The following is a 17,068-nucleotide window of genomic DNA, read 5'->3' as shown; positions in this document are numbered from 1 at the left end:
CCTGCTGTTCTGTTTGTGTTTCCAGTTGGTAGGAAAGATAAAACCGACTGGGAGTCACGGGACTCCCTGAAATCAGAGTAAGAACCTCAGTTTTCAGAAACTCGCTCACTTATTTATTAGCCTCAATCCCAATTAACTTGTATTTCTGCTATTAATAAGATGGTTACACAGACTGATTACTCAGATGCTGGAAACAAACCGATGCCATCAGTGACTGGAAGAGCAGCGGAGGTCACTCGCTGCAGGGGTTTACCTGGGAGTCAGTTCAGCAATGACTTCTGTTCGGCTTCTACATTGATTACCTGAATAAAGGGCTGGAGTGCAATCTCTTCAAGTTCGCAGAGGATACAAAAACAGGAAGGAGTGGTTGTTACAGGAGGTGGATGTGCTGCCACCGTGTGGCAGGCCGGAGAAATTGGCCTTCAGGATCCTCATGCAGTTCAGTTGAAAAATGCCAAGTCTTGCATTAAGGGATCAGCAAGTTTGCTGATGACACCAAGCTGAGTGGAAGGAAGGGTTGCCATTCAACAGACGTGGAAGGTGGGCTCAGGTGAACCTAACGAGGTTCAACACAGCAAAGTGCAAGGGTTGGCACTGGGGCTGGTAGAACCCCATGCAGAGAGGAACCCGGGAGTCCCGGTGGGTGAAAAGGAGGGAGGTGATTGTCCCTCTCTGCTCTGCCCTGGTGAGGCCCCATCTGCAGTGCTGTGTCCAGGTCTGGGCCCCCCCATAAAAGAATAACAGGGAGCTGTTGGAGAGGATCCAGAGGAGGCCACAAAGATGCTCAGAGGGCTGCAGCGCCTCCCCTACCTTCAAAGACAGGCTGCAGGAGGTGGGCTTGTTCAGCATGGAGAAGAGAAGGCTGCAGGGGACCTGAAAGGACCCTATAAACAGGAGGGGAGTCAACTGTTTGAAAGGGTAGATAACAGCAGGACAAGGGGAAAGGGTTTGAACTTGAAGGAGGGGGGACTGAGGTTGGATGTCAGGGAGAAGTTCTTTACTGTGAGAGTGGGGAGGTGCTGGAACAGCTGCCCAGAGAGGCTGTGGATGCCCCGTCCATCCCTGGAGGTGTTCAAGGCCAGGTTGGATGGGGCCTTGGGCAGCCTGGGCTGGTAATAGATGTGGAGGTTGGTGGCCCTGCCGGTGGTGGTGGGGTTGGAGCTTCGTGATCCTTGAGGTCTCTTCCAACCTGGGCCATTCTTTGATTCTGAGTGTGGGAAGGGAGGAGGAAACATATGCACAGTACAGACTGGGAGGTGTTGGCCTAGAAACTGTAATGAGAAAGAAGCTGGAGGTGCTGCTGGTCCTAGTGGACACCAGTTTGATTATGAGGCAGCAATGTGCCCTTGCAGTAAGATAAAAGGCCAGTGTCATCCCAGTCTGCACTCTGAAGAGCCTTGCCAGTTGCTTGGAGCCTTCTCCATTACTCACCTGTGATAAGATCACATCTGGAGTGCTGAGTTTTGGCCTCCTCAGTGCAGGAAAGACACATAAAGGAGTGCATTCAACAAGGAGCTGCATGGATGCTTAAAGGCTTGGAGCATTGCAGTAGATGGAGAGTCTGAGAGCTGGGATGTGTTGGCTCAAAAAAGGCTCAGTGGAATTTCACTAACATGCTGACAGAGCCAGTGGAGATGGTGGGGGGGGGAAAGCCACACTCTTCTGAAATGGAAATTTAAGGAATTCAATTTAAAAGAACATTTTTACTCAGTGTAGCCAAACACAGGAACAGCTGCACAAACAGTGTCAAAAAAGGCTGTGGAGTCCTTGTTGGTGTGGATATTCAGAACCCCATGATGTTTTTCCTGCTCTGGTCTGTGCTTGTTTGAGGTCTCCTGCATCCTCAACTGCACTGATTGTTTATATTTTATTTATGTTTTACAACTATTTTGTGACTATTCAAGCTGAAAAGTAAGAATAGGCTCTGATGTCATTGTTGAAGAGATAAAGAAAATCCAGTGGTGTTCAGCTTAAAATGTGAATGGCACAACAGGCTGCTATCACTGTCTGCCTTTTGCTGTTCAAGTGAAACGCTACAGTGAGAAAGAAAAAGAAAAAAGAAAGAAAGCAAAGGTTGGAGGAAAAAGGAAAAGAAAGCAAAGATTAATATGAATATGTGGTACTCATTGTTAAGGCTAATGATCAAATACCTTGAGTGCACATATTGTCTGAAGGGCTTGGTTGCTTGTTTATTTATTTTCTCTCCTTTGGAGTCTAGGAGAAGGTAGAATTAATTAAGTCTTTGCTGTGTATGAGATTTTGGAAATGAATGTTGCTGGAGAAGTTGGCCTTCATCAGCTCATTGCATGGTGTCAATAAATGCAGTTTGCAGTGTGAGCTATGTCAGCGACTCCTTTCATCCACACACACAGCACTCAGCTACCCTGATTACTCCCGAGCCTTCTGTTACCTAACTGGTTGTAACAGCCACTGATGTCCAGCAAGGTCTGGTGACACAGCATCATTGGAGAGGAACGGGGAAGTGTTTCTTTAGGCTAATATCCACGTTTGAAAGGGCTGTGAGAGCTGCAGGTGTCCTGGTTTGCCCTGTGTGCCTCCTGCTGGTGCAACCTGTGCCGCGCGTGTGCCATGTCCTGAGTGCAGTGCTTCTCTCGAAGGAGCTGCTGGTGCTGCTCTCTCAGTTCAACCTGGATTTCTTTAAGGACTTTGGAGCATTGGATAAGCCTGAGCAGTTCCTGGCGCAGGTGCCGGTTCTCAGCTTTTACTTGTTTGATATGCTGAATTAGGGACAGTAATGCTGCTTCTTCTGCTCTCTTGGTGAGAGCCAGGATTTTCTGACGGGAGTCCTCCTCACGATCAGCCTTGGCCTGCTGAAACCTTCTCTTGATTTTGTGCATTTCTTCTGCATGATGGATCTTTGTTACCAGCAGTTCCTTCTCCAGCTCTTTAATCTTTTTTGTCTGTTCCAACTGCAGGTCTTTGAAAGGCTGCAAGTCTTCAACCTCGCTGTTCATAAGAGAATACTTCGTCTCCACTTCCATCAGACAGTTTCTTGCCTCCTTTTCTTTTTCTGCGTATTGTGAGATTAGTTCCTCTTTCTGCTTCTGCACCCGAGACAGATCGGTTTCATTCTGCTCGTTTAATGTTATTATCAGATTCTGACACTTCTGGCTGTGCTTTGCTAGGTAGGAGAGATAAACGTTGCTCTCTTTCCGATTCCGTTTGGCTTCCTCTTCGAGGAATTTATTCTCCTGTAGAAAACGCTCCACTCGTCCCATGTATGTGTTCACATGTTCTGTGAGAATCCTGTATTCTTCCTGCAGGTATAATTTCCTCTCTCTGACAAGTGTTTCCGTGGATGTATCTCCATCTTTTAGTTCTTCCTTATTTTTCCCAGCGCCAGAGCTGTCTTGTTTACTCTGTTTTGCCTTGGATGCCATATTCTACAGTGGGATATCAATCTTCGTCAAACTGCAATGGAATGAAAGATGATAAATTTTCATTAAGCATTTGTATCGCTCACATGAACATGACATTTTCTCCCCAGTCAATCCATCTTATGTCCTTCTGATTTCAACTGGTGTGTCAGCCACTTTTCCTGGCTTTGTATTATCAGGTAACTTGCTGAGGGTGGAATCTGTCCCTTCACCCAGGTTGCTGTTGAACAAGACCTGACCCAGCACTGAACCCTGGGAAACACTGAATCCATGGAATGGTTTGGGTTGGAAGGGACCCCAAGGATCATGAAGCTCCAACCTCCCTGACACAGGCAGGGCCACCAACCTCCACATTTATTACCAGCCCAGGCTGCCCAGGGCCCCATCCAACCTGGCCTTGAACACCTCCAGGGATGGACGGGGCATCCACAGCCTCTCTGGGCAGCTGTTCCAGCACCTCACCACTCTCAGAGTAAATAACACTGCTGGTTACAGGCATCCAACCAGACTGCTCTGCTGATGACCACTCTCTGAGCTTTGCCAGCCAACTAGTTTTCAGTCCACCTCACCATCCTCTCGTCTGTCCTGCACTTTCTAAGTTTCATAACAAGGATGTTGTGGGAGATGCCTTCTTGAAGTCAAGTTACACAATATCCGTTGTTCTCCCTCCATCTACCCAGCCAGTGATGATATCACTGAAGGCTACCAGGTTGCTCAAGCATGATTTCCCCTTGGATAATCCATGTTGACTACACCTAATAACCTTCTCTTCCAGTTGCTTGGACATGGCTTCCAGAACAAACTGTTCCATCCATCACCTTTCCAGGGACAGAGGTGAGGCTGACTGGCCTGGAGTTTCCCAGATCCTCCTTCTTGCCCTTTTTGAAGACTGGAGGGACACTATCCTGTCTATCCTCCAGGCTTCGGGAACCTCTCCCAATCACCAGAACCTTTCAGAGGTGATAGAGAGCAGTTCAGCAATTACCTCTTCCAGCTCCATCAACGCACATGAGTACATCCCATTGAGGCCCATGGATGTGTATGTATTGATTTTGGCTAGATGTTCTCTGACCATCTCCTCATTCCTAGGGAAGCTTTCTGTTCCCCAGACTCTCTCTCTTACCTCCAAGGTTTGAAAGTCCCAAGGAGTCTACAAGTAAAGACAAGCAAAGAAGGCATTCAGTATTTCTGCCTTCTCAGGGTCCCCTGTTACCAGGACTGTTATCAGTCCTGTCATCACCTTCCTGACCATTTGTTGGACTCTAACCAGTATGTCCATATATAGAATACTTAGGAGCCCATAACTGAGCCTAGTTCTCCAAGTACAGCCTCACCAGAGCTGAGCAGGTGCCATTTTTAGGGAGCTTCCTGATTTGATAAACAGCTGCTAAAGGAGTCCCTTCCAACCTCAACCATTTTGTGATTCCTTGAAATCATGAGGGTAACGTAATGGAAGTGCAGAAGACTTGGGGAGATAGCTTTAGCCAGTGAGATAGGCTGCAGGCTGAGGGGAGGGAGAGGCAGCTCTGGAATGGGTGCCATGTATGTGGGGTGCCACGTATGTGAGCAGAAAGCCTCTGGGCTTCTTATTCTTAGATGCACACCCAGGTTTTCACAGAACATCTCAGATTTCAGCCTAGAGTGAGGAGATGTTTGTAAGTGAAAATACCGGTGGGACTTAATCGAGTTGCTAGTAAAATTGTCCACAACAAGATGCACCTTTATGGCACAGGATTTGTTTCCAGAGGGCAAAACATGAATAAGGAGTGCTGAGGCACGTGACAGTACAGAAGCTGCAGGGGTCTGAAATGCATCCTTTTTCCTTTAGCTTCAGAATAATGTTTTTGTTGGTCTTCTCGTTTGTGTGATGCAGTTTTGTGCTGGTGAATGTAGCTGAGTTAATTCTAAAGCTGAGAAATAAAAAGACACGTCTTGTAAATTTTGAGAGAGAGCCAAATAAAGATGATGGGATAATCGGAATCTTTTATAAACGTGTCTTCTGTGTGTATCCAATGATTGAAGCAAAGGACTTCATAGGTGATGTCAGCGAGGGAGGGAATTCTTGAGATAACAGTAAATGGTAATATGGTTATTTCAATGTATATTCAGGCTGTGGCCGCTATGCCCAGATTTGCTATTTTTAAGCAGACGTTTTATCAGAGGTTTTAAACATTCAGCATTATGCATTAAAACTGCTGAGCTACCTGCACTGTACGAGACAGGTAATTCCACAACAGATACTGAAGCAAGGAAAATAGATCAATGATTCTTACAGGCAATCAGAAAATAAGGGATTGAATTGCATGTTGCATGCTGAATTTCTCAGTCATTCCAAGGAGGAACAGTGCAGTCAAGGATCTGGAGCCAGAAAGGTCTGATCAGTCTAATGTTTTTAAAGAACATTTGTAAGTGAACATTACTGAATCCTGATGGACCCACTAGGCCCTTCTAAAGTATGCAAAATTCGAGCAGATCGGTGAACAAAATAGAATAAATATTTTAATTTAAAATGTCCAGTCATAGTAACAGCAGAATAGGGTCCAAGCTGGGAACGTGGCAGCTGTTTTAGAAGTCGAGTAGGTATAGGGAGACCTAAGAATCAGTGCTGAAATCCCTGTGGTTGTCTTTTGGGGAACAGTTTCCAAAGAGCTGGATGGGTGTTGTTACACTGGCAAACAGTAGAACTGAGTTAACACTGGTTATGTGGGCTTATGGGAAAGAAAATTGCAGAGCTCCACGAATGTTAGAGAAGTGACTAAATCTGCACTGAAAAACGCAGACCTTGCTAAAGTTGGTATTATACAAAATGCCTTCATAAAAAACCCCAAACACCGACCTTTCCTGCTGTTGTGATCTTCACAGCGTTTCCATGTAGACCCTTCTGGCTGTTCCTGGCTTGCTGGACAGCATTTGCTTGCAGTCAGACTGTGATCTCTGTGTTTGTAAGCTGTGCGTGTCCATGGTGACGAAATGCTGCGGAGTCACAAGAGCTGCTTGGGACTGAGGTTCTCAGAGCTGTTTCTGTTCCTATCTGCATTGTGAGGCCTGACTCTGAAACTCCTTGTTACATATTGGAGTAAATTTAGCAGAAACAGAAAGACAGTTTGACTTATAAGAATATGATTTTAAAAATATATATATTTATTTATTCATTTATTTTTCGGGGGGGGGGGGAGGGGGGGGGGGCTGATATATAAATAGGGAAACAGTTTCAGCTAGCTCTTAGGATTTGCTGTAGGAAAAGTTATGCCTTAAGCCATATTCCTCCTTAAGAATTAGATGCCAGTATTTACTCAAGCTTTTTTTTTTCCTTTCAGTACCTAAAGGGAGCCTGTAAACAGGAGGGGAGTCAACTCTTTGAAAGGGTAGATAATAGCTGGACAAGGGGAAATGGTTCTAAGTTGAAGGAGGGAAGATTGAGGTTGGATGTCAGGGTGAAGTTCTTTACTGTGAGAGTGGTGAGGTGCTGGAACAGCTGCCCAGAGAGGCTGTGGATGCCCCGTCCATCCCTGGAGGTGTTCAGAGCCAGGTTGGATGGGGCCCTGGGCAGCCTGGGCTGCTATGAAATGTGGAGGTTGGTGGCCCTGCCTGTGGTGGGGGTTGGAGCTTTGTGATCCTTCTGGTCCCTTCCAACCCAGGCCATTCTGTGGTTCTGTGATTGTTTCCCTCTGAATAATCCTTTTTATGAGGAGGTCCATTAGTCTAACTCCCCTGCAATGGTGTCCAGCAATGCCTGTCTTCTCCAAATGCGTGATGAGAAAGTGCAATGAGCTCAGTGGTTACTGCTTGTGCAGACCTAGTGAATATGCCCCCAAATCCTTTCCTTTCGTATCAAACTGCCCTCTGGAATAATAAGTTTCTTGAGTCCTTTTTCTGAAAGTGTTATAGAATGAATTTTGAGAGCAACTTACGAAAATAGGCTCGATAATTTGAAGTTTATAGCTGACTGTGCTAAATCTTCCTCTGAAGCAATGCTCTTGCTGTATTGTCTCCTCTCTGTCTGCAGCTGATACAAGCAGCTTTCCACTGCAGTGCAGCCTGGCTGTATGTCCGGGGAACAAGACAGAGGTTGATAAGGCACCAAAGGAGAGGTACCGATACTAAACAGGGATCTGGATTTGATGCACTGATGTTGTTTCTGCTTTTGGTTTGTTCTTTCCTGTGGCTGTTCTCTTTGCATGTTGCTGGACGTCTTACCCCTGGGACTGCCAGTTTCCTTTCCAGGCCTGTTTTGAAATGTGAACCCGAAGCTGACATTTATACTTTCTCCCCTTTTGCTTGGTAGTCCAAGTCCCCAAATCTCTGAATGAAAGACTGGGAGTGAACTCAGTATGAACCAGTACAGGTAATAACTAAGTATTGCACTGGCCTTTTGTGAAATAAGACTATTTATTTCCACACAGCCTTAAAAATTAACCTTCAAGGGTTAAAAAATAATCATCATTTTTCCTCTTACGTGTATGCTGAATCGCTCCTGACCACCACCGTCAGAAATCTGGCTCTACAGATGCATTTATTTTCCACTTGTACTTCTTCCATGAACCATTTTAAGATGCAGATGGTTGGGCACAAGCAGAACAGAAGCAGGCCACAAGCAGAAGTTTGGGATGCTAATGCTGTGATGCAGTCTGAGAAAGTAATGAAACAGGCCAATGTTTTGTACAGCAATTGTGGTTCTGTGGGGGAGGGGCTCTCGGGGGAGGTGGGCTGTGAACTGGCTGAAGGAAAGAAGCCAGACAGTTGTGATCAGTGAGACAGAGTCTAGTTGGAGGCCAGTATCTATCGGAGTCCCTCAAGAGTCAGTACTAAGACCAGTATTATTCCATATACTTATCAGCTACTTGGATGAGGGAATGGAGTGCACTGTCAGCAAGTTTGCTGATGACACAAAACTTGGAGGACTGGCTGACATGCCAGAAGGCTGTGCTGCCATCCAGCAAGACCTGGACAGGCTGGAGAGTTGGGTGGGGTGTAATTGAATGAAATAGAACATGGGCAAGTGTGGGGCTTTGCAGATGGGCAAGAACAACATCAGGTGCCAGGATAAGTTGGAGAGCAGCATGGGAGAAAGGGGCCTGGGGCCCTTGGTGGACAGCAGGAGGACCATGAGCCTTGTGCCAATGGCATCCTGGGGTGTATTGGAAGGGCTGTAGTTAGCAGGGTGAGAGAGGTTCTCCTCCAACTCTACTCTGACCTCGTGTAACGGCATCTGGAGTATTGTGTTCAGTTCTGGGCCCCTCAGTCCAAGAAGGACAGGGAATTGCTTGAGAGGGTCCTCTCTTGCGAGGTCCCTCTGAATGGCATCCCTTCCTTCCATTGTGTCAGCCGCACTACTCAGCCTGGTGTCAGCAGGATGCAGCCAGTCTATGGTTTTCATCAAAAAGACCACCAGATGACCACAGATGGATACCACACATGCGTAAAAGAAAGGAGACTTGGGGCAGGAGAAATGTCAATCATTCCGGGGACTCATTGTAATAATCCAACCTTTTCTTGGATGTCTAATGCATATGTAAGCAGCCTGTTCTTTAAGTATGTTCCTTTCTTGACAGCTGGTATGCAGGCTAGGTGGGAGTATTCCTGCTGCATCTGGTGTGTGAGCAGCACTGAGTAAATATACTTGCTTTATGACTGCTCTGTGGTTATAGAGTTTGATTCTGCACAACACTTCCAGCCAGGCTCTTGGAGAAAGAGTGGATGTCAACTGCAAGGAAACACCTTCGCCCTGAGCTGGGACCTGCTCTTCCAGGAAGCCCTCCAGGCTGGAGATGAGCTTCCTCAGAATGGACTGCTTTCACTGCTTTCAAGTATATCTCACTATTTGGCTCAGCGCCTCTCTGTTATCACTAAGAAGGGAGAAGCAACAAGGTTTGAACAGAGTCTAACACTACCTTCAGCCTGCAAAATGGGCCACAATACTAGGAAATCTGATCTTGAGAGTTTGTGGTAATGGATCCTAGGATCTTGGGTGAGCTATTATTGCAGGCTCTGTCCCTACAACAACAGACTGTGTTTTGATTTCACAGACACCAGTAGCAGTATTGTTCTGTTATCCCATATCCACCCCCAAAAAAACCAAAAGACACTGTTCTACAGCCAAAACAGAAACTGATGTTTAAACTGCAACACACAAGAAGCATTACTGGTCTCATTCCTCATATGGCAGCAAATTAACCCCAGTCTCCATGACAGCTCTGCATTATGCAGAGCAAACGTGCATCAGCAAACAAAATGCTATCGGCTGCAAAAGCTGAGAAACACTTTTTCCTCTCAAAGGAATTCACTCAGCTGTAAGCACCACCATTTATACACACAGACTCATATCACACTGCTGCTATCTCCTGTTCCCCTCTCTAATGCTTCCACAATGGCTTCTGGTACAGCACTGCAGTTCTTTCCTTCCCTCTTGTTTGCTCAGTTATTTCTCTAGTTGCATAGCGATACTTTTTCGACATTAGCCACTGCAACCACCACCAACCAAGAGCTGGGAATGGACACGGCAGGAGGACAGAGGTGTGAGGGAGCAGCCAAGGCAGCGGAGAGCATCAAAAGGCCCTGAAAAGCATCACAAAGCCACAGCCAGGAAGCTTGGGATGAGCAGCATCCAGGATGCTAGAGACTATTTGTTCCCCTACAAAATGGCAACAGAGCTCTCGCTGCAGGCATCACAAAACCAGGCAAAATGGGAACACACCCAGAGCTCTGCTGCATGCACCCCACGGCCAGAGCATTGCAAGCTGAGCTGCATTGCTGTATCTTGCATTCATCATGGTCCCTGTGAATGAAGACTTGGAGCACAGTCAAGGTGTTGATTGAGCACCAGAGTGCCTTTATTCAATCGAAGAAAGGAGGACGGGAGAGGGACGGGGAAAGATGGGATTCATCCTCTGTTGTTGAGGAGAGAGCGGCTCAGAGCTCGTGTTGCTGCCTGGTGCCTGGGACTGCAGGCCTGACTCCAGGTTCCCATCCAAGGGCTCGGCTTCTCCTCAGTGACACTGACTTGGTCCTGCTTGGAGGTGCTGCTGTTGGGGCACTTGGGCTGTGTTTGGGCTGGGCTGCACTGCAAAGGCACCGCACAGGTCGCCCATAGAGAATTTCATATGGGCTTCATCCTTCCTTGGTTGGGGTTTAGTGGTTTAGTTGGAATTCTCACAGGTGCGAGAGGCAGTGCTTGCAACCTTGGTATCCCAGCCTCTTGGCCAACTTTTAGTATTTGCAGCTTAGATAAATGGCTCCTCTTTTCCACCTGGCCAGTTGACTGTAGCCTGTAAGGTGTATGCAACTGCCAATTGATTCCCAATAAAGTACTGACTTGTTGAACCACTTTAGCAATAAAATGTGGGCCTCAATCTGAAGAGATTGTTCCTGGCACCCAGAACCTTGGAATTATTTCTTGTCACAAAACTTTTGTTACTTCCCTGGCCTGGTTAGTCCGGCACGGGTATGCCTCAGGCCATCCTGAAAAGGTATCTGCTAAGACAGCATGTATCTGTACCCCCCTTTTCTTGGGAGCTCTGAGAAATCTACCTGCCATTATTGTCCTGGATAATTTCTCTCCCTGTTTGCCCCAACTGAACTTTGTGGCCTGTGTTAGGATTATCTGGTAAACAAACTTCACCTTGCTGGGTCACTTGCCTAATGGCAGTATACCAATTTCGGGTGACCTCTCGTTGAACAAGATATTTATATAATGCTTCTGCTCCCCAGTGAGTGTTCCTGTGTTCAGTCACCACAGCCCATCATATGGCTGCTGGAATCATTCTTTTCCCTTGTGCTGGAAAGGTCCATCCTTCCTCTTTTACCTGCCCTTCCTGATAATTATTTATCGAGTTCCAATACTCTTTGGAGTGCTTTGGCTCACCATCCACCTGCATGTTACCATCTGGAATCAAGGAAGCCTCCACCACCTCACCCTCTGCCGCTCGCTTTGCTTCTCTGTCAGCCAGCGCATTTCCCATTCCTTCAGCACTGTCTCCCCTTTGCTGGCATCAACAGTGCATTTTAGCAACCTTCTCCAGCTGTTGGACTGCCTCCAGGAGTCTGACTATTTCTTCAGCGTGTTTAAGACCTTTCCCTTGGCTTGACAACAGTCCTCTTTCTTTCCATATTGCTGATATGGGTGCATGAATAGCACTAAAGGCATATTTTGAATCAGTCCAAATCTTTATCTTCCCATGTCGAACAAAGCTGCTCCCATCTGTGTATCAGGTGTCTTCCGCATCCTCCAGTGGTTCTTCTTTCAAGTCTCTGTGACTGGAATAGACTGCTTCCATAGTCTCCAAACAGTCGTGAGACACAGGTTTTCCTGTAATTGCACTAAGAAAAGCAGCTGATTTACAATATTTATTACTGTTATTTCTCCATCATCTTGCTCCACTAGAATGGCCTGATACTTCAAAAATCTCTGAGGGGAAAGCCAATGTCCCCCTTTCACCTCCAGCACTGTAGAGACCGTGTGGGATACCAGTGCAGTTCTCTTCTGCCCCATTGTCCTAATTCTGGGGCCTTCATTAACTCCTCTTTCAACTGCTTTCAACCGGGCCACAGTCCAGGCTGGTGACTGTGGTTTCTTGCAGGCTCACGTCAGCCCCTTCAGCAGAACTAGGAGAAATGACTGGCTGAACAATGACGGCCTCCTTCTCTCCGTCGCTTCTGTCACTCGGAAGGCTTTCATTTGAATTGCAGCCTGACCCCAGGTTCCCATCCAAGACGCTCGGCTTCTCCTCAGTGACACTGACTTGGTCCTGCTTGGAGGTGCTGCTGTCGGGGCACTCGGGCTGTGTTTGGGCTGGGCTGCACTGCAAAGGCACTGGGCCACAGTCCAGGCTGGTGACTGTGGTTTCAGGCAGGCAGAATTGATCACCTGAGGAATTCAGCTTTATTTGCCTTCATCTGTGTTTCTTCTTGCTGGATCTCATGCACTCTGCTGGCTTCAGTCTGTGTTTCTACTCCAAGAAGAAAATAAATGGGTCTTCACAAACCAGAAAACTGGAAAAGCACCCTCAAGTCTGCTGTTTGAGCCTTCTTCATTTCAAGAGCACATGCTTTTATCTCCTCAGCACTCAAACACTTATTGTTTACATGGAACCTTCTCTCTCCGAGGCTGTAGCCACTGTCTCTTGTCCTGGCAATGGCACCACTGAGCAGATCACCTCCATTCTCTGCATCCTCCATTCAGCATATTTGCACATGGATAAGATCTCCCCTGAATCTTCTCCAGGATTAACAGTCCTAGCTCTCTCAGCCTTTCCTTATAGGAGAGATGTTGCAGTCCCTTTATCATCTTCTGAGCCCTCTGTTGGATTACGTTAGGTATGATTCTTGTAACAGAGAACTCAGATCAGGACACGATGATCGATGTGTGGTCTCAACAACGCTGAACTGAGGGGAAGGAACATCTCTCTCAATCTGCTGGCAGTACCTTGCTTATATGCAGCCCAAGGATAACATTAAGTTATTTTTGGTGTATTTTTTCTTTTTCTTTTTTAAATTCTTTTTTCTTTTCTTCTTCTTTTTTTTTTTTTTTTTCATCAAGTTCACATTTCCGTTTCACATTCACTCACGAGGGTGCCTTTATTCAATCGAAGAAAGGAGGACATGAGAGATCCGGGGAAAGATGGGACTCATCCTCTACTGTTGAGGAGAGGGTGGCTCAGAGCTTGTGCTGTTGCTTGGAGGCTGGGACTGGTGGTCTCATTCTACGTCCCCCTCCAAGATGCTCGGCTTCTCCTCACTGATGCTGACCTGAGCCTGCATGGTGGTGCTGCTGTCAGGGCACTAGGGCTGTGCTTGGCCTGGGCTGTCCTGGGACCCCTGCACTGGGTAGCAATCCAGGCTGGTGCCGGTGGTGTCTGGCAGGCTCAGGTCAGCAGCTTCCGGAGGGATGGGATGAATCAGGGCTTGCACTTGGATGACATTCTTCTCTGCATTGATGCAGCCATATGGAAGGCTGTCGACTGAAATGCAGCATCCTGTGCTTCCTAGCAGCTCTGTGTTGATGGAAGCACAGGATGCGCTGTCGTCCCATGCCCGGCGTCTTCGGGGAACACAAGGGCTCGGGTCACCTAGGAAGGAGTAGATGCACAGCGGTTAGTGTCAAACGTTCACAAGATGAATCGTGCTTTAAAGAGGATCTTGACATTTGGCTATGTAGTGGTGGTGGGCAGAAGCAAATAGGCTTCTAGCAACAGTGTCACTGTCTTGACAGTGATCCTCGTGCAGGTGCACCTCTTGTGTTGACAAGAGACACATTTGGGAAAGACAGGGGTGAACCAAAGATGTCAGGCACGGGCTCGAACGCCAGAAGGAGGTACAAGCCCACTGAAAGCATGAATCCTACCTGTGCTGCTGACAAGCAGTGTTTTGAAAGCTGCATTTGCACCCTTACCTGCCAGGACCAACACTTCTGCTTCTGAGGGCTCCCTGGCACTGCTCTGCAGTTGGCGTTCGGCTGCAGGGGATGGTTTGCCCAGGCAGAAGCAGGAACGCCAACTGCCAGCTGGTGCCTGCTTCCTCTTCATGGGCACACTTGGTCTGGAGAGAGAAAACAGAGCATGCTGCCAGTCGTGGTGCAGGGTGAGGAAAGAGCTGCTCCGAGCCCTTGACGACAGTTGCCCATTCCTGGCAAACCCACCCGACTAATGATGGTAGGGGCTGGAAAGGGAAGTCCTCTTTACCTTTCAGATGAAAAATCAAGGACTGTGTGGAAGATCCTCATTACAGCTGCGGGGCCTTCCTCCACCTCAGTGTTGCTGCTCCGTGTCGCAGCAGGAGAGCTGCTCTGGCCTCTCCTCTCTGCCAGAGCCTCCTGCAGCGTGAGCAGCTTTGCAGATGGAGGAGACACCCACACAGACTTGGGCCCAGCAAGAGAACTGTGCCCTGCAAGGGGAAACCACAGGTAAGAGGGAGGATCAAAAAGCAGCAGCACAGACATCCCAGTTCTGCATTTCTCTCAGACTTGCTTATCAGAGCCACTGGAAGAAGAGGGGCTCAAAACATCTGAATGGCAGTGACGGTTTTCTCCATGTAAATTATGGGTTTGGACACTCTCAGAATCCAGGAACAGGGCACCATATTCTAATCTAAACCCAGAAGCCTGCTGTCTCCTCAACAGTAAGAGCATTTTCAAAGGTCTTGGAGAAGGCCTGGATTGGATCAAGGTGTCAGATCAACATCAAGCTAATGGAGAAGACTCTCACCTGCTCCCTCTCCCACGGCTGGTGTGGATGTGGAGGGGAAGAGGACGTCTGTGTGGGTGATGAGGAACTCCACCACATCTGACTGCATCTGCAGCTCCTTGCAGGCAGCTTCTCCGCTGGTGCAGGCAGACTGGCTCTGCTGGGATCTGAAGAAAAGGCAGATCTTACAAGTCATTTCCCCAAGATCGTTTCCCCAAGTCTGAATTTCTGTAGCCAAAAACTGACAAGTTGGGCTCTGGAGACTTCCGCAGTGGGCAATCAGCGATGCCACTGACGAAATTCTCCTGGATGATCAGGGACACAGCAGTCCCAGCTAAACAAGTGACTAGAAACTGTCATCTGGAAATTGTGCCCCTGGCGTTGGGCAGGAGCAGAAGTAAGCATCGTGGTGAAACGGAAAAAGAAGTTTACCTTAAGAGGTTTGGAGCCCACACTATCGCTAAGTTCTGAGCATGCATGTTGGTCACGGAGCAGTTCCCAGCCAGAGACGCCAAGTGTTTCATTAAGTACTCCAGCGTCCTGGAAAACAAGAGGGGCAGATGTTCAGCACCAAAAAGCAAGCCGTGCTGCAGTGCACAAAACAAACCTCACTTCACGCTGGTTGTTGTCATTGCTACTGTCCCCGAATAGGAAGTAGGTAAAACTTAACTATGTGCCACCACGCTGCAGCACCAAGCCCCAGCACAGCACAGCCGCAGCCATCAGCTGCACCAACCGTGCCCCCATGCCAAGGAACCGACCCAGTCAACCGACCCGACGCAGCCTTCAGCCGCTTCAGCGTGCACAGGCATGATGCTGCCAGCGTGAGGCAACACCTGGAATCGCATCATGGCCCTCTGAAAGGCAGCAGGGCTGAGCTCAGCAGACCGAGTGCAGCACTGACCTGTAGTGAGGAGCGGGCAGCTGCTGGATGGTGTCCTGCATTCTGAGCAGCCGCTCCTCCTCTGTAGCTGAGCAAACAGCGTCCTGGAAAAAGGCAGGAAGGGATTCAGACACCAGGCGGGAATAGCAAAGGGAAGGGAATTCTCGCAAGCATCGCAAATAGCTTAAATAAGCACCTCCTGGCACCACCAGAAGTGGCATCAGCCAGAGGCAGGAGGTGGCAAAGACATGCCTCATGGGGCTAACAGAAAGAAGACCTCGGAGCTGGGGCACTGCTGCAACCATCAGCCAGGACGCCCAGGGAAGAGGTACGTGTCATTTCCAAGACATTGCCCTGAGCTTACCGAGAACTTGCCATACAGCTGCTCGGTCAGCAGAGGGTTTGGGAGCTCCCTGAAGTACATCTTGCACAGGGAGCTCACGCTGTGAATGTCTCGGACGCTCAGCTCGGGAACCTGCTCCGACTCGAATTCATGGCTGCAGAGAAGGACACAGGATTGAGCAGAGGGCTTTGAGAAAGAGGAAAGCAAGTCCAAAGCCACAACAAATACAGTCAAGAAAAGGAAGGGGTTCCTCTGAACGCCCGCAGCATGGCACGTGCCCCTGCTGACAGCTGTGTCAGTCGCAGCACTCTTACCGTAGTTGCTGGATCCTGGACGCCACGCCAGACAGGCGGTAGATCCCCTGCACCACGCCATGCTGCTCGATGAACTCAGCGCAGCTCTGCAGGACCTGGGGGACTACAGAACAAGAGCCAGCGGTTAGCTTAGCTTCTGACTCAAGTCCTGGGTCAGGCCCTGCTCTTCTCACATCCCACCCAGTAAGCCCAGCCGGGCTACCACTTGCTTCCTCCTTAGAGGAGAAAGCTGGCAGAGACAGCTGTGAGGAAGCTGCACAGAGACGTGTTCTTGGCTTTCCAGAAATGCCACCACCTAGCAACAGCCTGGAGAAAGTAATTCTGGCAAAATCACAGACACTGCAAGTCCCATCACAGCTCCCTGGGGAATGGAGGAATCCAATCTCACGACCAGAAGAGCTAGGAAAAGGCTGCAGGATGCTCTCTTTGGCCAGAAGGCTTCCTACGTTTTCAGACTGAAACAATTGTTGGATATGATCTCCCTTTCATCTTTAGATGCCCAGCGGAGGGAGATCTCAGCAATGGGCTGTTCCTTACCATCACGGCCAGAGCGGAGAAGGTGCTCCCCCAGGTCACACCCAAACACCCCTTCCTTCGCCGGCTCCGGCTGCTCCGATCTCCTGGGGCGAGCCTTCACCACCGAACGAAGGAAGGTGCTGAGCTTGCCCCGTTTCTTCGGCACTGCAAAGAAACAAAACAAAGAAACCAGTTCATTTCAGGCTTGGCTCAGTTGGACGAGGCTGAGCTTAACGCCTTCGACCGAGCACGGAACATCGGGAAGAACATTCCCAACAAGGACACGCAAGAACGGATTTTTCCCGTCCCTGCACGTGCCCAAGGCCAGGTCAGAAGGGGCCCCGGACAGCCTGCTCTCGACTCCTGCTAAATGCGCAGGCTGGGCACCCAGACTGAGGCAGGGGCCTTGGAGCCTGAGGATGATCCTTTAGGCACCT

At 48.6% G+C, this 17,068-nt stretch overlaps 1 protein-coding gene across 1 annotated transcript; it reads right to left on the bottom strand.

Annotated features, from left to right (window-relative positions):
- Window positions 1–95: 95 nt before the first annotated feature.
- CCDC166 (coiled-coil domain containing 166) lies at window positions 96–6,340 on the bottom strand. Its single transcript, XM_072330161.1, has 2 exons — window positions 6,235–6,340; window positions 96–3,432 (listed from the first exon to the last, which is right to left on the bottom strand). Exon 2 carries the CDS (start codon window positions 3,399–3,401, stop codon window positions 2,496–2,498), a length of 906 nt encoding a protein of 301 aa, XP_072186262.1. The 5' UTR covers window positions 3,402–3,432; window positions 6,235–6,340; the 3' UTR covers window positions 96–2,495.
- Between the last annotated feature and the right edge of the window lie 10,728 nt (window positions 6,341–17,068).

Source organism: Excalfactoria chinensis, chromosome 2 (genome assembly GCF_039878825.1).
Source record: "Excalfactoria chinensis isolate bCotChi1 chromosome 2, bCotChi1.hap2, whole genome shotgun sequence".
NCBI lineage: Eukaryota > Metazoa > Chordata > Aves > Galliformes > Phasianidae > Excalfactoria > Excalfactoria chinensis.
This window is presented reverse-complemented; position numbering and strand designations above follow the sequence as displayed.

Bases quoted from the DNA above. Each gene is read 5' to 3' on its own strand.
- CCDC166 (XM_072330161.1), bottom strand. From the start codon at position 3,401: ATGGCATCCAAGGCAAAACAGAGTAAACAAGACAGCTCTGGCGCTGGG.